This window comes from Aptenodytes forsteri, unplaced genomic scaffold (genome assembly GCF_000699145.1).
Source record: "Aptenodytes forsteri isolate BGI_AS27 unplaced genomic scaffold, ASM69914v1 Scaffold47, whole genome shotgun sequence".
Taxonomy (NCBI): Eukaryota; Metazoa; Chordata; class Aves; order Sphenisciformes; family Spheniscidae; genus Aptenodytes; species Aptenodytes forsteri.
The window spans coordinates 2,290,177-2,312,031 of record NW_008794731.1 but is presented as its reverse complement, the minus strand read 5'-3'; the positions used below and the strand labels follow the sequence as shown (position 1 = coordinate 2,312,031).

Sequence of the window (21,855 nt, the reverse complement as noted above, 5' to 3'; positions counted from 1 at the left end):
TGTCTTTGTATATGACTCATAGAACAGTGTACTTCTCTGCTCCCTCGTAGGTGGATGTATAGTGTAGTCTGAGTGGACTTGTTTCATTTGCAGGATGTGGAAGAAGAAGGCTAAGAAAACTAGAGTTACTGGCAAGTCATTTTTCTTTAAGCTCTTGAAATAAATTAATGTTGGCACCCAACTTAAGTATTTGACTTTGAAAATTTAAGACTTTTAAAAAGCTTTTGTTTCACCCTTAACACACATAAGTTGGGACTTCTGATTAAGCTAATTTTTGATGTTTTATTTCTCTGTGTGGTCCCCTATCCCCCTTTTAAATCCCCATTTTTATCCTCGCTCCCAGTGGCTCTTCACTATAGAAACTGTCCTGTAAGTAAAACTTATCTAATCAGTTTTGCAAGTTCAAGACTTTAACGGCAGCTGGAGAAAGACTTTGTAACTTAGAAAAACTACAACAAATCATTTCAGTAAACTGTTTTTATTCCAGATCAGTACTTCCTCTGTGAAGAATGTTCTCTGGATAGTTCTTCACAGAACTATAATACTTAGAACTTCATTGAGAAATAGCTTTTAAAACTTTCTCAATGGGCTTGTAGCAGACAAGCCAGCTGATAGTTAAGGTTGAAAGCCTAGTTGAAAGTCTAGTGATGATCTAGCTGTGTACCCTAGTGGTTTTTTTTGGTTTTTTTTTTTGTTTGTTTTGTTTTGTTTTTTAAAGTAATTAGGTGGCGATGCACTCTAATAAAGCAGACTTTACACTTCTGATATCTCTTATTTTTCTGGAGCAGGGATTTAATTTTTGTTTGTATGCAAGACACTTGTTTGAATTGGCATTTATTTACTTACCAATGATATATTGTTGTCCATAAATAATATATATACCTGAATTTAAATTCCGGTTGTGCTGTACAGGAACAGGGCAAAACAATTCTGAAGCATGGAGAAACAGAAAGAATAGTGTGGATAAAAACAGTGAACACTTGATAGGATTTGCAAGGTTTCAGGTACAATGTAAAGACTGTAATTCCAGTAACATTTTTCGTAACTATTCCCCTATAAGCCAGTTGACTATTCCTGTTATGAAGCTTTACTTTTACATTTAGGTCTGTTTATCTCATTGAAGTGCCCATTAAATGTGATGCTGTTCCTCATGTTGTATGTGCTTGATCAGCTTTCTGGGTGAGGGCACATGTACCAGAAAGCTCATCTGTTTTTTCCAACTTCATCAGTCAAACTAATAAAAGTTATTTCATTATGCCCTACAGTACTTGCCTTTTCCATCTCCTTGTACTGTAGCAGGTTCTAAAAAAAGCTAATATGTGGTTAGAAATGCCATTTTAAAATTATAAATATTTTGTTGTGGGTTGACTGAAGATAGGCATGTGTTTTTTTAAGACAGGTGATTCAGGGTAGTCTTCATTTTAATGACCTGAGTATATATATTACTATCATACTTTCCAATTAAGTACTAAGACTGCTAAGGTGTGGTTATTGCTATATAATTACATGCTTGTGACATCAAAATGTAGGAGACGGTTTAATACATGACATCACCCATTACACCAGCAGGTGTATGTTTACCAAATAAGATCATATTGGTGGTACGTCCGTGTGCAGTTTTGAATGTTATTGTCATGGTCTTGATCCCTAAAAAAAAGGCAGCTTTTGTTTCTGAATGTGTGCCTTGCATGAATTACTTTAATAAAGTAAAAGCACCCTATTGGAGATGTTAACAAAAAGAAAAATTGAGGTACTAATTGTGATAGATACTCTCTATTTTTAAAAAGTTAATGACAGAGGATCACAACATTTTACTCTATTTAAAACTGAAATAATCTGTGTCAAAACTGATTTCTTTACTCTGTTAGAGTGTTTACATGCTTTGTAAAATTTCAGAATCTTTCTGTACCCACAGCTGGACTTTGGGATAGGCTGTAGCCGAGTGTGATGGTAACTGTCAGCACATAGACAAGTGGTTGCCCAGGTTGTGATAGCTGGTATGAAAGGAATACAGAAATGATGTTAGTGCATTCCTTAAAACTGTGGCAGGAATTGTGTGCCAGCAAATACGCATGTTTTCATGTTGCTTTTGGATTCTGACTTGTAAATTGGAAGCTGGAAACTAAAGTCATCTTGTGGTTCTTGATGAAGAATTGGCCCTTGTGGCACTCAGAAAGGACTTAATGCTCTTTGAATTATTTTCAACAAAAATGTTCCTTTGTTACACTGAATGATCAGCAGTGCTTTCTATTGTGATACTGTTGACAGTTGTGAAGGGGGATTGTATTAATGCATCGTTTTAGGGTGCTCTGTATCGATGCTGCAACTGATCCTTATTTGTTGTTAATAATTGTTTTGTTTCTGCAGTCAGTCTGTGTAGGAGCATTGACAAGAGGCCTGTTGCTGTTGATAGTGACCACGTGTGAAGAGGCCTGTTGCTGTTGATAGTGACCACATGTGTGTATGTGTATATATGCATAAAATGTTTTTTACTATTTTCTTATTTAAAGGCATATGCAAAAATAAATTGTCATTATTCTAAGTGTGTGTGGGGAAGTAGTGTGACTTACATAAATAAAATCGTTAGACTAAAATCTTGGATTGTTGGTTTAGTCCAACTTGTACTTAGGGCTGCTTGGTTACAGAAGCTTGTGTTCTGTAGATTCCTGTTGGTTTAACTTTTTTTATGGTTAAAGCTGTTCAAAGCATGTTGTTATAGGGGGTGCTGGTATTTAGTTACAACGGTGTTTCCAGTAGGTATCTACCCAAGTGGATGGAATTGGGTCGTAGGAAATGAAGCCACCTACTGTAGGTCATGCTTTGGGTCGCATGTAGAGCTCAGGGAGTGATTCCTACTGTAGGTCATGCTTTGGGTCGCATGAATCACTCCCTGAGCTCTACATCTTGGTGTCCACAGGTTCTTGCTGTAACCATTAGGGAAGTGTTACATGGTTTGCACACATGGATGGCAAAAAGAAGTTAGATATCCTACATTTCTATTGCTCTAGTAGTCTGGATGTTTGCCGCTGGATTGTGAAATGGCCATTTTCTCTTCTTTTTTTTTTTTTTTTTTTTTTCCTCCTTGCTTGTTAGCAAGTAGGCGAAGTTAAATTTTTTTAAGGTCTTTGTGGAAAACTACATAACTGAACAAAATTACTGTAATCACACTGCAGCTCTGAAGAAGAGACAATACAACTAATCTGATTAGGAGCTACTGAAGAACTCATAAGATTCTAAATTGGTTTTATATTCAGCAGTGTGAAAAATTAGTTGAGAGTGCTTGATTCTAATGCAATACTTGGCTCTAAATACTGTTAGAAATTAGGTCACTTAATAAAGGGTTTTCACTCTGATATTCTTTAAAGTAAAATAACCTGGCATAAGTGTACTTAAGCTGTGAGAGTTACAAAATGTGAGTGGCACACTGTGGCATAATAAGGTTCCTAAGAAAACTATTGCCTTATGGTTTTTATACAGGCTTTGATTCTGACAATTCTTCAGGAGACTTTTCAGAAGCAAATCATAAAGTTGCAGAAATGCTTGATCTAGATCCACACCAAAGCAATAGGACTGGAAAGCATAACAGAGAGACAGAGATTCAAGAAAATGGAATTAAGAGACACAGGTAAACACATAGTATTACATAGTAAATGAGAAGTGAGTACATGCTGGCTCATTATCTTTTGTGGCATTACTGTTCTCATTGGAAGAGGTTAATTCTCTGGAACTGAAAAGACATTTTACTTGTCTGCTTCCTATGTCAACTCTAGGTTAATGCTTTGCTTCCTTTATAAATTACTTCAATACCTACAAATGAAAATGTCTTGTTGTTTAAGGGGCTGATAATGACAGTTGTTTTTTTCCAGTTACAGGACATCATTACCTGCCCCAATGTTTTCTAGAAGTGATTTTAGCGTGTGGAGCATATTAAAAAAATGCATTGGACTGGTAAGTTAGCTTGGATGAAATATGCTGATGTTAGGTCTCCTGACTTCAACTGGTTAATTTTATTGCTTAAACCTTAAGACACAGAATAGTCCCTGATGCATTTTGCATTTTTTTTCTGTAGGGAACATCATTTTAAACTGCAGCTCTCTAAATCTCAACATCCATTTACTAATGGTACTAGTTCCTTACTTGCTTTAGCTGTTGGAGCATGTGGATTGGCATTTCTAATGCTGTTCCATAAGAACTAGACTAAAGCCATTAAAAATATAGTCAAATATGGCTTGATTAACACAATGCTCTCTTCTCTGCTTTTTTTATTCTTTACTTAACAAAATGTGATTTAGGGCTATGTTTTGATGTGTTTGTGTTGGTTTTTTCCCCCCCTCCATAATTTAAGCAGTTTGTGCCAGAAAAAATTGCTTTCATCTGATTGAAGGGATAGAAAAGTTTGGGATCTGTTAGAGTTTCTTAGAGAGCCCAGTGTAGGCTTGGGGTATTAATGGTGTGATGTAATTGTGTCACAAGATTTATTCTTGGACTCAGAAACACAGACCTTTACATTGGTCTGTGTTGTTAAAGGACCCCGATGCTTGCATCGTTATTGGCCATCACTGCTGTTTTCTTTTAATCCTTTGAGAATTCAGTTACATGTTTGATTAGTTCATTCTTATTAGGAATGAAAATGATGTTCTACGCTGGAGGGCATTGCAGCCAGAGCCGCTTTTTAGAAGCGTTAAGCAATTACATTCATATCTAGTCTAGGTCTGCCAGTACAGTCCTTTGTGAATGCAACAGACAAGTCGGCGAGCCCTTCTGCTAGCTTAATTTATGTTGTCTAAGAGATACAGCTGTACTGTCAAAACTCCTTTTGTTAGGATGAGTGACCTATCTACTAGAATGCTTTGCTGGGACCAAATCAATTAGGGGTAACTTCCCCCCTGCCCCTTACTGCCTGTGACAATGTGAAGAAAATGTTGCATTAACTTCATCTGGTGGCATTCTCCTTTCCACTAAGTTTTAATCACTTAAATGATGCTTTAGTGCTCAGTCATGAGTGCAGCTTTTTAATTAAACAGCCAAATTTGCTTGGATGTAGTGAAAGACCTGGGGAACTGGAATTCTCTGCGTGAATTTCATGTCTGTCTTGTATCCACATGTGAAATGAGAGACGTTCTGACGCAAATAACAGGTTGCTTAAATAAAGCCACTAAAATTTGTTAGAGCAATTCAAGTCCTATTTTTTATGTAACTGTTCCTTTCAAAAAATAATTTGTGGTTACTGTAGTAAAATAGCTAGATTTAATGCAAATAGGTACGTGAGGATTTCAAAGGTATGCATGGTACTTAAATATCAGTAATGAGCCGGTTGGCACATTATTGCTGCTATCTATGGAAAATTTAACCTCTTCTGTTTTATGTAGACCACAGAATAGAAGGTAACATTTTTCTTGAATTTACTAGGTTAGCTGGATCAATTTTTGAAGTTGTTTAGTCTTACAGATTGCTAGTAGGCTTCTGCAGCGCTTCTAGCCCCTTTCAGCTGTAGCACTTAGAGGTCTGCTATAGGCTTGCCAAATATCTTTTGAGGAATGCTATAAATAAACAAAACTAACCCACAACTTAATTTCAAAATTCTGGTTGTTGTCAGTTGTTAACTTAGTGTTGTGTCTAAGAAATTAACTTATCCTTCTGTTACCTAGGAGCTGTCTAAGATTACGATGCCTATTGTCTTCAACGAGCCATTGAGTTTCCTTCAACGGATAACAGAATACATGGAACATATATACCTCATTAATAAGGCTTGTAGTCATGCAGACCCCCTGGAAAGAATGCAGGTAAGTAACAACTACCACCTTCTGGTTAGTTCAGGAGAAGTTTTTCTCTCCCAGAGTCTTTCATTTTAAGACAATTTCTCACTTGAGTGTATTTATTTCTCTGGGGCTATCATAAGAATGCCCATATCTGTCTGTCTAGACAAGTTTCTTGTTTCATAGTGGCTGTATCAGATATTTGTGACACTTTCACACTTGATGCTGTGCACAGAGTTTGAGCCAAAAGTCTACTGCAGGAGAGTGCCACAACTGACGATGCCCAAGGACATCAACCCTTTTCAGGACTGCTTTAACTGTGACTCTTTTTGTGGTTTTATGTGTTGTGAAGATGAAATCTTGGGTTTAAGTCACCCTAAATTGATTTGTTAAGTGGCTCCATGATTTTTAAGTTACTGGATGAAAAATTATTGTGACAGAGACAAGGTTTATCACTCTTTTCTTCTGCAAAACTCGTTGTTGTTGGAAGTAGAGTATAGTACCTGGCTGGTCTCACAAGAAGGGACTGAATATAGGGAAACCAGGCCTGTGTACATTAGGTTATACTGGTATTGCTCATAGCTCTGTTTTTACTTAAGTGAAACTGGAATGTATATCTTGTATTCTGTGTTTGTGTAGTACATACCCCTACTTATCAGCCTGCAAGAGCTTCTAAGTGTCATTTGTACCTGCTGGTATGATTCAGGACATCTCATCTGTGTTAGAAATTATGCTTGCCTGACACTAGGAAAAGCAAGACTCTGTTCCCAATGAGCTGAGTGTGGGGGACAGTCAAGGTAGGGGAAAAGTAGATTTAAAAAACCAGGCTATCCTCTTAGAGGTAGATGGAGAAGCAACCTGACAAAATTTACTACAGAAAATAATTCCTTTTGGAAATGAGATTCTTATTAACTGCTTATATTTCCCCACTTCTATATCACTTACCCTATGGCTTACAAATGTTTTGGCCTTAAGCAGTATATAGTGCTTTCTTTTTGGAAGAATAATGAAATACTGTAATGTGCAACAAATATATTAAACTTAGAGTTTTAATGTACTGTTCTCATAACAATGTGTTCTTAATTTGCTTATAGGCCGTAGCTGCTTTTGCAGTTTCTGCTGTAGCTTCTCAGTGGGAGAGAACTGGCAAACCATTTAACCCGCTGTTAGGAGAAACCTATGAATTAACCAGGTAATAATTACTTTAAATTGGGAGCTGGGGCCGTTTGTGTTCTTGAGTTAGCAGATTCTCATACTAGTTTAGTTGTTTATTCAGTGAAATAAATAAAAATCTACTAAAATGTATTTCTGAATATAGCTAAAATTCTTTTCCCCAAACTATCTCAAAATCTTTGAGAAGTTGTTACAAAAGCTAATAATTTTATTTCTAGCTTTAGGCAGAGTATTCTTTGAATTATTCAGAGAAAAACTGGTCCATGTTCTTCCACCAAAGACATTTCTGGACCAGAGACTATTAATTAATTTAAATAGTGTTTTGCTGATCATGTCAGATAGAGGAGTTAGTCTGAAGGACTTCCAGCTTGCTTAAATAAATGGGTGATATATCTGCAGTGGAGAAAAGAATTTTCAGTCAGACCTTCTGCTGCTGCCCAAAGCGTTTCAGTATTTTCATGAGTTACTTCAGTGAAACTTCTTCAAATGCCTTTCTGGGTAGAAAGTCATTTAGGTGTTTGAATGTGGGTTGGTTTTGGGTATAAAGAGAAAGTGTTCAGAGTACAAATTCTTTCATTTCATTAATTGTAAATGTGTCATGGGACTAGAAAAGGAAAAGTCTCACTTTCAGTTTAATCTAAAAATCCTTCCAAATTTTTTTAAAGTATCAAGTAACTCTTTTCTCTTGTAACATTAAAAAAAAAATTTACTGTTTAATGCTCTTTTTTGTTGTTGCTAGGGAGGATTTAGGATTTAGGTTTATATCTGAGCAAGTCAGCCACCACCCACCTATTAGTGCATTTTATTCTGAAGGCCTCAATAAGGACTTTATTTTTCATGGATCAATCTATCCCAAACTAAAATTCTGGGGAAAGAGTATAGAAGCGGAACCTCGGGGAACAATTACTTTGGAGCTTCTGAAGTAAGTATGAGAAGTAAATACCTTTTTTATGTTGGTCTCCTTAACATTTACTTGAATAAAAAGATAGGTGATAATCATCTTATTGGCTCTTCATAGGTGATTATCTAAAAACCTTTTGCTGAAGAGGTTGTAAGAGTTTATTTACAAGTTAATTTTCACTGCTTAATTTCAGGGCTCTGTTTTTTTTAAGTTATGCCATGCTCGCATAGCTGTAGCAATTTGACCCAGTTTTTCCACTATGAAAATTAGCATTTCTTAAAAATTGAATGCTTCTGAAAGCTAGTTCTGTGAAGGCATGTAAAATTTAAATAGATAAAATTCTATTACCGGGCTATTCAGGCTCATCTCGCTTTTAAATATTGTCGTTGGTTTTGATTGTGTGCGTATGTTTGTGCGGAAAGAGCTGCATCTTCAGAATAGCTGTTCTACGTGATAAGGGAACGTGAGAAACTTGTCAGGATTGCCTTGTCACACATTTAACACTTCCTGTGTATGATCACCTTCCTATTAAAATCAAGAACGCCAGGCTTGTCTCTAATTGCGTATGTCTCTCATAAATTACGTGGCTTTCCGTAAGTTGGTTTGTGCCCTGGTGGCACAAAGGCTCTTGAGCTTTCCCAAGTAGGACACAAGGATGCACTAGATAATAGTTGCAGAAAAAGCATTCTGCAATTGAACACTTAAAGGTGCTTTTATAAAAGCTTTCCTCAGGCCTTTCCTCAACTTTGAGGTTGTTTTGAAATATCTGCTTATGAAACTTCTAGACATTTGGTTTCAATAAAGAGTCAACTTGCCTGCCATATCAAGGATTGACTTTTCCTGTAGTTTCTTTTGAAAGTATAGTTTATTTGTTGAGCTGCTGGCATCTAATCTTCCAAAGCTTTTAAAAGTATGAGCTGGTCTTGGATATAAATGGTGATGGAAACAGAGGAAATTTCTTCTGAATGTAGAAAGAACTATGAATGTTAGTATAGAACGCAGACGTGACAAAAATAAAGTTTGTTGCTGGAGAGAGAGACTTTATTTAGAAGACTATTAAAATTCTTGCTCTGCCTAATCAGATTACAGGGCACAGATTTGAACTGGAGTATAAACGATTAAAGCATTTATTTTAAATAATTGCTTCAAGTTAGCAGCAGAAGTTGAAATCAAATTTTGAGCCTCTCAGTGTTGATTCATACCATTCTGTTGGTTTGAGTAGTCTGAGAACTGCTCAGGGCCTGAGTGAACAAGTAACTGTTTAGGAAGCAAAATTGCAAGTCGATGTTAAGTACTGCATTTACGTTAACCATGACTATGTTTTCAAAACATGCATTAGAAAACACACTTCTTCCTCACTTCTCCAGCACAAATAAGTGTTTCAATTTATCAGCACTGGCCATGAGTGTCTTGTGTTTTCTTTCATGCTATACAGCTTTTGGTGTCAAGTAGTTCATGAATAAAAATGTGTGCTAAGGCTGGTGGGATGAATTTAGGGGGGTTTGGTATTTTTTCCCCACTTGAAGAGTAGTCATTGTTCTAGAGTATGCTTGAAGACAATTTGCTGTGGAAAATAGTCAGACTTCAATGATCTGTTTTTTCCTCTGTACTGGAAAATGACAGACCAGTTGGAAACATTGAATAGGAGTGTTCTCTCCATACTTACTGGAAGTAGCCGTACAAGGCATTTGTTACAAAGAGGACACTGCTTGTTTCTGTATTTTTTTGTATTAAAATAGAGTTTGCAAGCTTTCCTAAGATGGATTGATTGCCAACCAGGTAACTTCAGCATTTCTTTTACCAGCATGGAAAGATGAGTGAGAATAGATGGCTTTGACTCTGCCAAGCTAGTGATAATAGGAATCCTGTTGTTTAACATTTTGACCACTTTTAGAATAATGTCTTTTAAGGATTTAGGATCTGTTAACTCATCTTTGTAAAGCTTTTCACAAAACATTACAAACAAAATGAAACTAAGTGGAAAATTCTTCAATTCTAGGACTTTTCCTTCTTCTCAGTAAATCTTTGGGAAAAGGGTGGAATTGAGTAATAAATTGGATTTTTAAATGTCATGTTTATGAAGCTTGAATATAGTGCTGTCGTGTCCCACTGATGTTAAACCACCAACCAAAAAACCCGCAAAACCACACACATCCCCAAAATTGCCTTCAGTGACACTGGAACGGGCCTCATATACCGATGTGGAAACTTGTGGCATATTTGTGGAAACCACTTATGCAGTTTGCTGACTGGTGTCACTCTCTTCAGGTTCAAAAGTCTTTACCACCCAGTGTTTGTAAAATGAAAAATTGTTTAAGTGGGATAGTCTGACCAACCCTCGAGACCACACACATCCCCAAAATTGCCTTCAGTGACACTGGAACGGGCCTCATATACCGATGTGGAAACTTGTGGCATATTTGTGGAAACCACTTATGCAGTTTGCTGACTGGTGTCACTCTCTTCAGGTTCAAAAGTCTTTACCACCCAGTGTTTGTAAAATGAAAAATTGTTTAAGTGGGATAGTCTGACCAAGCCTCGAGGAGTGTCTTCATATCAAACCTTTGTCAGAACTGGTAGTGACTAACCTCTCTGCTGGAAGACTCAAATATTTATGTTCAGTGCTTTTTTATCACAAAAAGGTACTCTCTAGATTATGATAGAGGTTTACAAGAAAGAGCTTTAGAAAGAAGTTTGCAGTGCTGCTGCAGTAGTTGAATAGAAGACACTATTAGGCGTTTGTCAGTCCGGTTCTCCTGTGAGTATTATGTTTTATCATATACAACTTTAAAAGTGCAAATGAAAAGGATGAATTCCTGGACTGCTGTTTATGTTGGGCTGGAATTCGTAATCAAAAGCACAGCAACTGTAAAACTTACTATTCCAACTCTGTGAGAAGGAAGAAAAGTAAAGGGGATATCACTTTATTAACTTGCACTAATGTTTAGATGCAACACATTTGGCTTATAAAGAAAAGTCTGTTTCTTTTCTGTTTTGATGTTAACTGCTGGCTGTTCATAGGAACGTGCTAAATATTTTGCCCTGCCATGAACAGAATTGAAAACAGGCTTACATTCCATCTCAAACTCAAGAAAATGATTTATTTCTCTGTTTTCTTTACAGATATAATGAAGCTTACACATGGACAAATCCAACCTGTTGTGTACATAATGTAATTATTGGTAAACTGTGGTTAGAACAATACGGAACGGTAGAAATTGTAAATCACAGGTAATGCTAATCATGAAACTGAGGGTTGGCTTATAGGGACTGGTGCATGGTCACTTTTGTTACAAAGCAGAGAGTTTTGATTTTTGTCAGATTACGCAGGAAACTGTTTTGTAGGTCCAAAGTCTTGTCTTTTTTTTTCTTTTTGTCTTTTTTTTTCCCCTTCTGAGAAATGCAAACTATTTGTTGGGCTGGGCTTAGGATCATAATAATATTAATGAAAAGGCACAGGGCTAGATGGCTTATGGGATACAAAGATTTTACGTTTGTGAGTTACTCATTCAAATTCAGCACTATTGACAGAGAACAGAAATTTAACTCCAGAACCATTAAATGGAATAATTGTTGGAGGCTTGCAGTGGACCTCCATCATGTTGATTGTGATTTGGCCCTCTTTTTAGTTTTGAAAATAGGGAATGTCTTAAATTAAGGGTACAGCACAGAAAAATGACTGCAGAGTAAGGTAATGTGAACTTAGAGCGTGTTAATTGCTCTGCCAACTGCCTATATGAAAGCTTTTTACCGTATATAAAATAAATTACCTCCTGTAATAATGAGGGAGAGAACTTTGTGAAAACTGTATTACTTCTGCACGTGTTTTTCTGTCAATAAATGGGAGCTTTAACCCAGCAGGACTGCTGTTTTGATACTTCTCATAGCATCAAATCTACAGTCCTGTCTCCTTTGTTGGCACAAAAGACCCAGGATGGTCTCTGTATGCTTTGTGCTTGACATAGAAACTTGGCCTGATAACTCACCAGGAGAGATTATTTACATATATGTACATCTCAATGCAAGGAAGATGCTGAAATATAATGCTGGTTTATGTTTGTAAAATGTAAAATGTTCAGAATCTTTTATATTCAATTTAGAGGTAACTTTTGAATGCACTTAACTAGATTTTCCTGCATAGGTCACTTGTAAAAGTTATTTCTCATTACAATTAGCTGTAAATAGATATTAATCTGAAATGTGGTGTGTTAATAGTGTGGGTTAAGTAGTATGCAAGACTGCATTCCATTTTATTCCTAGTACTTTTCATATATTTTAGATATACAGGAAACTCAAAGTATGGTCGTGTTTTCAGTTGGCTTTCACAGGCTGATGTCTTCATGTGCACATTGATTTCTTTTTTTGCCCTTTTTGTGGAATTTTGAAATTTGCGTGCCTTTTTTGATGCCATGGCCATATAATAAACCATAGTTAAAGAAAAATAATGGTATAAATAACTACCCCCCAGCTAACTGTAATTATGTGAAAAAAGCTAAATAAGGTAAAAAAGTAAACTTACTAATGTATTTAGGAGCTTGCTTCTTTAAGCATGTACTTATTTCCTCTACAGTACTGGAGATAAATGTGTCCTTAATTTTAAACCGTGTGGACTGTTTGGGAAAGAGCTTCACAGAGTAGAGGGATACATTCAGGACAAAAAGTAAGTGATAAAAACCTCTTGGCCTCTCCATTTCTGAGCACTGTGGCATTTCCTTAGTGCTGGCACAGTGACCACAACTGATGTGACTGCAAAGTTGCTAGCAATGCAGATTGTAACCCATTTCTGTTCTCTGTGTCAGTATTAAACCCCTTGATTCTAGGATGATGATTTTAAGCGTTATTAGAAAAACTCTTCAGTCCAGTCTTTGGAAATAAAGGTATCCAGGGAAAATGCAGAGTAGTTGCAACTGATTTCGCTGTTGTACAGTAATAATTCCAGTCTTCAGTTTAAAATAATGAGAATATGGTTATTAGAAACTTTTAATCAAACCCAAACCTGTTTCGTGATTCTGAGTCTCTATATTGTAAACTATTGGCTTTATTGCATCCACACTCGTTTTAACAGTGGCAAACGCATGCGACTTAAGTCATGAGGATGTGTTCTGCAGGACTGAATGCCAGAAAGACTGGAATAAGCTGAAACCTTTTCTTTGCATTATCAAATATCTGACTTCTAAGAAATCTGCAAAGAAATACAAGATACAACCAAGTAGGAAGCTGGGTATTTAATATAGATCAGAATCTGCATGACTTGGCTTAGAAGGCTTTGTAAGAAGCAAAAGCTAAGTCTCCTTTGCTTTCTCTGCAGCAGAAAGAAGCTGTGCGTGATCTATGGCAAGTGGACAGAATGCTTATGGTGCACTGATCCCACTACATATGAGACTTACAAAAAGAATGAAAAGAGAGGTGGTGAGCAGAAGAAGTTGAAGCCGGTAAGGTTAAGGATTCTTTAGGGAGAAAAGATACTGAAATATGAGAAATGAAAGGAAAACATCATCTTTATGGAAATGGTCAGGTGGTGGTGAATGGAAGGTTAAAACAGTCTGTCTTTTGGTAGGGGTCGGATGTGGGCAGTGTTAGTTCCATGAGAAGGCATTGTGCTTTGAACTTGTGTAGACTTCAGTGTGAGCTGCTGGTATTGAAGAGAGCTCATAGGAACGATGTTTGCTAGAGATTTGTCAAAGAAAAGTCATCAAATATCAACCCCCAAGCTGATGTCCAGTCCTTGAATGAGGAAAGTGGCTTGACTGCCAACTCCAGATGTAAAAATACTAGGCTTTGGGCATTAAAAAAAAGAAAAAATTACATGTGTTTTAAGTCAGTTATGCTTTTTGGTGGTGCAGCTTTTCAGAATTTATGATGTAGACAGCCTTGGCAACAAAGGGGCCTGGAAACACGCAGGGTTTTTTATCACATGTAAGCAGTGTCAGCTAAGTTACGGCCAAAGCCCCAGTGTTATATGGAAAATGAAAAATGTTGTATGGCGCAGCAGAGGACTATTGGCTTTCCTGATATCAACAGAGTCTTGCAGACCTTGGTTGCTCATTGAAAATGATACATTAAACAGAAGCTAGTCACTCTTAACATTAAGAGACTCGAACTTTTATTGAAAAGTATTCACATCAGAAGAATCTAGAGCAACAACAGGCCTTGCTTTTGGCTCTGGATTCTGTCATGGTACGGGCTTATATTTTGAGTTGCTCATTGAAAATGATACATTAAACAGAAGCTAGTCACTCTTAACATTAGAGACTCGAACTTTTATTGAAAAGTATTCACATCAGAAGAATCTAGAGCAACAACAGGCCTTTTTTGGCTCTCTGGATTCTGTCATGGTACGGGCTTATATTTTGATTTTTTTTTTTTTTTTTAAATAATAAAGTTCTGTTCATCTTACGAAAATCAACTCTTTCTTTCCTTCCTGATTCCTGTTGAATCTATATTTAGATGGGGAACTGTCTAACAGTAAACCAGATGTTGACATGGAAAGTAGCCTAAAAGTCTTTTTAAATAAAGAATACTCAGACCAAATGATTGAAATTAGACTCTTAACCACATGGAGCTGTTTTGTAGTGTATAAAACAGGCCCTGTTTAACTTAATAGGCTATTTTTGAATAAAATAAATGAGCCATGTCAGAGGGGCAGAAAGAAAATAGAAAAGGGGTGGGAGTGAGGGGAGGGAGGAAAACTGTGATACTGTCACTCTAGGATGTTATTGCCTCAAACTTCCCTTCTGGTTGTTGTGGTTTTAAATGGTTTCTTGTGGTGAAATCCCCTGAAATTCCACAATGTAGCTGTCTGTGTCCTACAACAGTCAGATTCTCTCAGATTCCGAGAGCAGCCTCTTGAAGAATACTGCATTTGATTTTATGTATGTATTATAGCAGTGCATCTGGTAACAAAGCAACCTGGAAGGAAAGACACTTTATAAATAAACTTAAGTACACAGTCTTCATACTAAGAAAATTGGCAGTGATAATAGTTGTTAGAGTCTAGATCATAAATTATTAGAATCTAGATCATAGGAAATCGGACTGAGACAAGGGCATATCTGTTTTTTAATCGCACATCCAAATCTTTTGCAAATGATGAAGCAAAATCCAAAAGCAGGCATGCCCTATTTATCTTTCTCAGGCCATTATGGGAACTGGTTTAAATTGCAGTCTTGGCTCATTTCAACCTGAAGAAGTAATAGTCATGTTAGGTGAAATTAAGCTATGATAGATAGAAGGGAAGCTAGAGAAAAGACTTCTGAAAGACATTAATTTACTATTATTAATTTTTTTTAAACAGACATTCAAGTGGTGCATAGGTGGTGGGAGACTATTCAGAGATATCAGGAGCAAGACGTTATGATAAAAATGAGAGGAACAGTATACAGAGTGAGGAAAAGCAAACATGAGGGGTGAGGCAGAAGTACAGGAGAGTGTTTAACATCTCAAATTTGAACAGATTCTTCAACAGTCACTGTAGAACTCTAGATGAAACTGTCCAATTTCCCTTTGTTCCCCTGCCAAATGTTATCTCTGTTTCAGAGTGAAGATGTTATTAAATCCGAAAATGATGACGCTGATGATATGCCAGAGGTTCAAGACACGGTGCAGTTCATACCAGGCAGTAAATTGCTTTGGAGAATAAATTGTAGGCCACCAAACTCATCACAGGTAACTGTTTCAATCAGTCTGTGTATTGCTATCGCTAGTGACTTATCCAAGGGAACATGAGTCATGTTCAAGGGAAACCTTGTTGAAGTGTCTGTCCTTAGCATGCATAGTGGCAGGCTCTGGCACTTCTTGCTGCAGCAGTAAAATTAAAGTTCTCTGCTTCGTTCCTGTGCTGAAAGTATCACGGCTGCATCGAAGTTGATAGAAAGAATGCATGCTCTGACTGCAGCTGCTTCAGCGTGAGTCTGGTGTCTTAGGTTAACCTGTCCGCAAGATCTTTGCACTTAGAGTGGCTAAAATATGGATACACGTTCCCTTCTGCTGACCCTGCTGTTAGAAGACAGTCTTCCAAAAAATGCAGTAACTGGGCAGCTGGATATTAACTTCAATAGTTTCGACAAGACTTTTTGGTCTTTTAGGTGTGGGTGTGTTTTTCATAAAAATCATGATGTTAAATATCAGATATGGAGGAAAATCTGTCTTGATCCTCTGAAGCAAAGATTGCTTAAAAAATGAAAGCTGTGATTTCTATCCCCTTCTGCCCTTCCTTGTCCCTCCCCTCCAACAAAAAAAACTAGTTTTGTATGAACTTAACCTTGCTCTCAGGGTAGCCAGTGGGAGAAGGTTTGACTCGGTAATTTCTCTTGGAAGTTCTGTTGTATCCATTTGGTATAGGGAACCCAGTGCCACTTTGCCAAAATAACTTGTGTGTTATCTTTAATTTGCTTTTAAGATGTACAATTTCACCAGTTTTGCTGTGAGTCTCAATGAGCTAGAAAAGGGCATGGAAGCAATATTAGCTCCCACTGACTGTCGGCTACGTCCAGATATCAGAAATATGGAAAACGGAAACATGGGTATGTGTTTGCTGGAGGGAGTATGTTCATGTTAGTAGTTTTGAGAGGGATGACTGAAGGGAGGTTGGTTGATCCAGGAACACTGTCTTCAGTTTCTCATTCCCAGAGCAGCCTTAACTCTTTTTCATCCTGCGTTAATGAACATCCTTTTGGACAATGTACGATGTCTGTCTTCTCCCAGAAAAGTCTGGGCGAGCAAATGTGTCCAAGGTGGATCCCGAGACTGCTATCCTATGTTATGGTGTATTTGCATGTTTGTTAACTTGGGCGGGGGGGGGAACTGGCAGACATGCTCTCTTGCTCTGGAGTTTGTCTGGAAAGACATGTGGTGAACAGACATGCTCTGTCGCTCTGGCATTTGTCAGAAAAAACACATGGCCAAACAGTGAAAAAATCACTCTATTACGCCTAATCTAAGTTCTTTCCTGCTGTCTCGGTGCAGTGTTTCTGATAGATAAAACACCAAAATTTCAGCTTCGAGTCTGTGTTTGTAGTAGCAACTGTTCTGAAATGACAGTTTTAGTTTTTTGTTGCCTGAGATTTTCATTGTTCAGTGAGACTGCGTACAGCAAATGCTTTCTCTTGCTTAAATGAACTGTATTTCATTTCTCTGCAGTCTTTTCTGTGTTCTCTGCATTTTTGTTTCTATTTTGCTAAGTAACCAATTTCTCTTGAAATGTTTGTTAGATGTGGCTAGCAAAGAAAAAGAGAGACTAGAAGAGAAACAAAGAGCTGCTCGCAAGGAGCGTGCAAAAGATGAAGTGGAGTGGCACACACGGTAAGGGGGAAGGAAGCTGGGCATTTGTTTAATGCTTGGAATGGTTTGGTATACTGCTTGAAATGTTTTTATTCAAGACAGCGTGTGTTTGATTTCCTGCATGACAGCACAATTTGTAGTGTCACTTAAAGCATTTGCTGGGTCAACAATTAAATCATGTAGCTGGAAGCCAAAATTGCTGATAACTTTGTCCTGGAGAAATTATCTAATAAGAAGTGCTGAAACCTGTCATAATTAACTACTGTGGTAATGCTGGATTTTTTTGGTTTTGTTTTTTAAAGCCTACGGTGGTCATATTTTTGTTAGAATGAATAAAATGTTAAGTCTCATCTCTCCTTTAACCAATTCCTGTCCAGCTTTTGGCAGTTGAGTAAGACGTTGCGGCCCTCTAGGGCCTTTTATTTTCACACTCTTAGGACTTCTTGGCTTGGATACTTCAGAAATTGCTTTTTTGATTGCATATTCAAATGACTTCTCAGTCACAGAATGCATCATGGAGTAATGTGTGATTTGCCTCCTGCTCCCGCTGGCTGCTTTTCACCGATGCCAATGCCATGCGGTCAAGTGTACGCTCACGGCCAGTTACTGCAGGTGCTTCCTTCAAAGGCAAGAACTTTGGGATGCTCCCATGATTTCATGAAATTCAGAAGAGAAAGCCTTCTCTTCCCAAAGCCTGGAGGAGCAGCTGCAGACTAACTCCAGTTAATGCCTTTAAAAAATCTCTTCCAGAGAACAAAATTGTTTTCAGTCAGGATGGCTAAAAAGTGAGCATGTTAATGTTCTGTGCAAAGTACAGCTCCGCAGAAAAATACTTGTTTCCTGTTTGGACAGGTTTACAAAAAGGGTTGTGTAACTGATTTGGCATTCTTTGAAAGTAAAAATTAATACATATGATCAATATATAACCTAGAGTATCAATGTGATTTTTATTTGGAACGGGACACAGTTTTAAAATCCATTTCACACTCCTTGACTTTATGTAAAAAAAAAAAAAAATTAAAAAAGGATGCTTTATAAGGTGTGGTGATAATTGTGTATGAAGCTTAATGCCTTATTTTTCATGTTCAGAATACTTCCTGAGAATTTCTTTTCTGATAAGAACTACCAGTGTCTTTTTACAATGTTTTGCGAAAGAAGCAAAGTTGTTCTTTTCCCCTGTTAATAACCATTCACTCTGTTTGCTTTTCTTTTATTGTTTCTTTCTCTTTTTATTTTTTTTTTTACAGGTGGTTTCATCAAGGCACTAACCCATACACTGGGACTTCAGATTGGCTGTACTCAGGTGGCTATTTTGACAGAAATTTCTCAGACTGTCCAGACATATACTGAAATTACGGAGCCAATTGCTCATCTCATCTGGACATCTAGTTACTAGATTTCATTCCAAGCCAGTTACTCTGGTTTTGTTGATAGCAAAAACCAGCTTTTCTAAGTAAATTTTAACAAAAAAAAAAAATCTATCAGTCAACAATCGAGGATTTAATTACCACTAACGTTGGATTGCCAAATATTTAAATACCGTTGCATTCTTTCCGTAAAGCTGCACCTGAAATCGTCATGTTTTCACTAATTTTCAAAGGGACCTTTGGTTCTTCATTTTTTTCCCTAGTTTCTTTGTCAGGAAGATACGCTGTATCCGGTAGAGCACATAACATCCTTGAAAACTACGTAACTTAAATAAAATAGAGATAATATCCTTGTTACTTAGTACAATAGTGAAGAACCTGAAGTTTTTGGAACTCAGAGCAGGGATGAAAAGCTAGCATGGTACCAACAGGATCAAATCTAGTACTGTCGATACTCCTCGTGAAGAGATGCATGTGAACTTCATACGGTATGTAGCACTATGTGGGGACTGGAGCTCCTGGCCCCCCTCTCTCAAAACGATTCAATAATTCAGAGACTTGGGGAAACAAAAAACAACCTGAGCTGCTCAAACTGTAGTTGTCTGTTACAGAGTCTTCACAACTTTTGGACACTGTGAGCATTAAACTGTGTACCTGTGATAAAATTACATAAAGCATACATTAGGAGAAGGGAAGGGTGCGTTAAAAAGTGTGCTTTTTCTGAAGTCAAATGCTGTTCTTAAAATACGAGAAGCTTCGGAAGCAATTGTAGGAATGTAGAGGTGGTTACAATGTAAAATATATTGCTTGCTACCACTTGGAGGCTTAAATCTTCTGCACTACCTTTGGCAGCTTTGGCACTATGTATGCTTCTAGACTGAACTTTTATTTGGAAGCACTTTGGTATGTATATCCACACAGGCTCATATTTGGGGGGAGTTTTGGTTTGCATGTTTTTCATTATTAGGTCATGTCTGTTTTGTATGTTGTGAAAAAGCAGAACCAATTTAAAGCTTTGGCAGAGTTACACCTATTACGAGTTTTCTGTGAGCACGTGCTGTCAAAAAGTGGGATTTTTTTTGTTCCATATCGAACCATTGAAGCCATATAATACTGGAAATAATCGATTACTGAATTGACGCATTCATTTTCTTTCAAGTGGTACGCTTCGGGGGGTAGGGGGGAGAGAGGCTTGAAAAATTAGGTCCAGTATTTAAAACTAATCCTAATGTTGCTGCTTCTTTTATGAAAGTTTTTAATTGAGTAACCAGGCAAAAATGGAGAGCGGCTACGCTGCTGTTAAGTTTAGAGTAATTCAGAAATTGCTGGTGTTAAGCACCAGCAGCTTGAGGAATTTGTGGAAGAGCTGGTCTGATTGATGTCCAAACGCATCTGTGGTTTCATCCAGAGAGTAGATTTTTCAAGTGCTTCTCTCCCAGCTACAGGATTAAAAAGCAAAAGAGAATTAACATACTCACGGAGAAACATTTTGTATCAAATCGCGCATCTAATGATTGGATTAGCTTTAAATTTTTGGGAGTTTTAGTTGTTGTCTTCATTTGGAAAAATAAGAGAAGCTTATTTTTGAAGTAAAGTAAAACTTCAAGGCAATAAGTAAGGGCCTCGTCTGAAACGTGCTCGTGGCGACTTTATTCTGTTGCCAGAAATCGTACTTTGTGCTGATTGCGAGTCTTTAGGACTCACGAGCTAGACTTGGTGGTACGGCGCAGGCAGTAGGGTTGTATTCGTTCCTAGTAAGTGCGTAGACAATTGGCTTTTAAAGAGACATTGCTGATCCATATGGGACAGCATAAAAATACTTTTTATAAAAAATTGAACTTTAATGACCATGCCAGGCACTGTAACCCCCTTTCCAAACTCGCTGCAAGCAGCATAGGGAACCCTTTGTTAGGTGGGGATTGACAGGATTCACGTATTAAGCCAGTTTAACATCTCATGGGAGTTTAAAACTTGCTTAAACTAAATAGTATGTTTAATGCTGCAGTAGTGTTTTTAAAACAATACATATAAATAGAAATTGCCTGAATGGAGAAACTGTAGAGTAATTGCTAAAGAAATATTCTGTTTATAAGAAGAAGTGTACAGGTTAGCATCCCTCTCGTCTAAGTTATGATTTAAATTCAAAGACTTAGACCCTTTTCATTATGTGAAGGCATGAAAAAAATGAAACAACGTGTTTAACCCAAACTGCAGTATAGAATCTTCACGGGATTTAAAAAGAAACTGGGAAGATTTCTAAAGTAAGAACACTTCATTAGTTATGTCTTTACCCCCTTCTCCCCTTCCTTTAGCGTAAAGTTTTTAGTAAAATTTCATATTGGTTCCAAATCTGGGTTTTTTTCATTTATTGTTCTTCACTGACAACACTTACAAAATACTTCCCCCTGACTGCCGACACGTCTCTGCTTGGCTAGCCACAGGACTCCTAATGCCGCATTTCGATTGCTCTGAAAGTGAAAAAGTTTTATTTTCGATGCAGATGTCGCCTCAGTAGTTTACGTGTCAGAACATTAATAACTTTGCACCTTTTGAAAGAATGTCACTTTTATAACTTGATTAAACACTGTATATAAGATAACTGTGTTAGTATATGTTAATACAGCTATGTGGAGAAACCATCTAGAAAGAAATTACAATAAATACTTCACGCCCTTTTGTAAGCGAGGCTTTCGTACCAGGGCAGCTGTCTGGTAGGGCGCGAGGACGGCTGGAGAGGACTCTGGCTTTGTTCAGCCAGCTTCGGGACCGTGCTTTTTGATTTCACCGCAATGCTCGTTAGACGAAGATGATTTAAAGCAGAGCTTTGGACACCCCCGCCCCGCCATCGAGGCTTTTTCCCAGCCGTGGGTGGACTCGGTTCCTTAGCAGCCTGTTGCCCTGCGGTATGTCGGGTCTAAGGAGCGTGGGGTGAGCGGCGGTAGCCAGGGACGCGCGGTGTGGAAGTCGCGTTGGAAACCTGCGAGGTGGCGGGGAAGAGAAAGGGCTGCGGGTGCGGTGGGGGCCTCAGGCTGGCGTGACGGCCGAGTAGTTAGCTGGAGCAGGGGGGCGAGTGGACTTTCACTAAAACATAGCGGAAGGGAAAGTAACTTTATAGTCGCTGTACAGCGTCTGCGTTTGTGTCTTTGAGGCAACGTCATACTGTAAATTGGGAGCAGTTTTTTCAGACATCAGGCATTTATATAATTATCGGTACCCAGAGTAATGAGGACAGGAACCATGTGCCCTAAATTACTCAGGAAAAACAGAACTAATTAGCAGTGTTTATTCCTGTTTAATAATTAATTTCTCGGTGAGTTTTTTGCTGAAAAATTTTTTTAAGAAACAGAGTCACTAGCGTGGCGGCGGGAGAGCCGCTCTG

The 21,855-nt window shown here is 37.7% G+C and overlaps 2 protein-coding genes across 4 annotated transcripts in view; both read left to right on the top strand.

The window, feature by feature from the left end:
• The window catches only part of OSBPL2 (oxysterol binding protein like 2), a 37,992-nt gene extending 19,168 nt beyond the window's left edge, over positions 1 to 18,824 (top strand). For both annotated transcript variants that reach the window (XM_009273919.2, XM_009273918.2), the window contains 12 exons: positions 3,478 to 3,625; positions 3,867 to 3,948; positions 5,649 to 5,783; positions 6,851 to 6,948; positions 7,669 to 7,851; positions 10,954 to 11,061; positions 12,401 to 12,490; positions 13,139 to 13,262; positions 15,367 to 15,495; positions 16,229 to 16,352; positions 17,040 to 17,130; positions 18,357 to 18,824. In XM_009273919.2, coding sequence (XP_009272194.1) covers positions 3,478 to 3,625; positions 3,867 to 3,948; positions 5,649 to 5,783; positions 6,851 to 6,948; positions 7,669 to 7,851; positions 10,954 to 11,061; positions 12,401 to 12,490; positions 13,139 to 13,262; positions 15,367 to 15,495; positions 16,229 to 16,352; positions 17,040 to 17,130; positions 18,357 to 18,459 — 1,415 coding nt within the window. In that variant the 3' untranslated portion in view covers positions 18,460 to 18,824. The remainder of the gene's footprint in view (positions 1 to 3,477; positions 3,626 to 3,866; positions 3,949 to 5,648; positions 5,784 to 6,850; positions 6,949 to 7,668; positions 7,852 to 10,953; positions 11,062 to 12,400; positions 12,491 to 13,138; positions 13,263 to 15,366; positions 15,496 to 16,228; positions 16,353 to 17,039; positions 17,131 to 18,356) is intronic.
• A 2,369-nt stretch (positions 18,825 to 21,193) lies between these two features.
• ADRM1 (adhesion regulating molecule 1) overlaps positions 21,194 to 21,855 on the top strand; it is a 9,201-nt gene continuing 8,539 nt past the window's right edge. Inside the window, exon 1 of one of the 2 annotated variants that reach the window (XM_009273914.2) lies at positions 21,194 to 21,379. The gene's annotated coding sequence lies outside the window, so the exon portion shown is untranslated. The remainder of the gene's footprint in view (positions 21,380 to 21,855) is intronic. The other variant, XM_009273915.2, reaches the window with a different exon arrangement.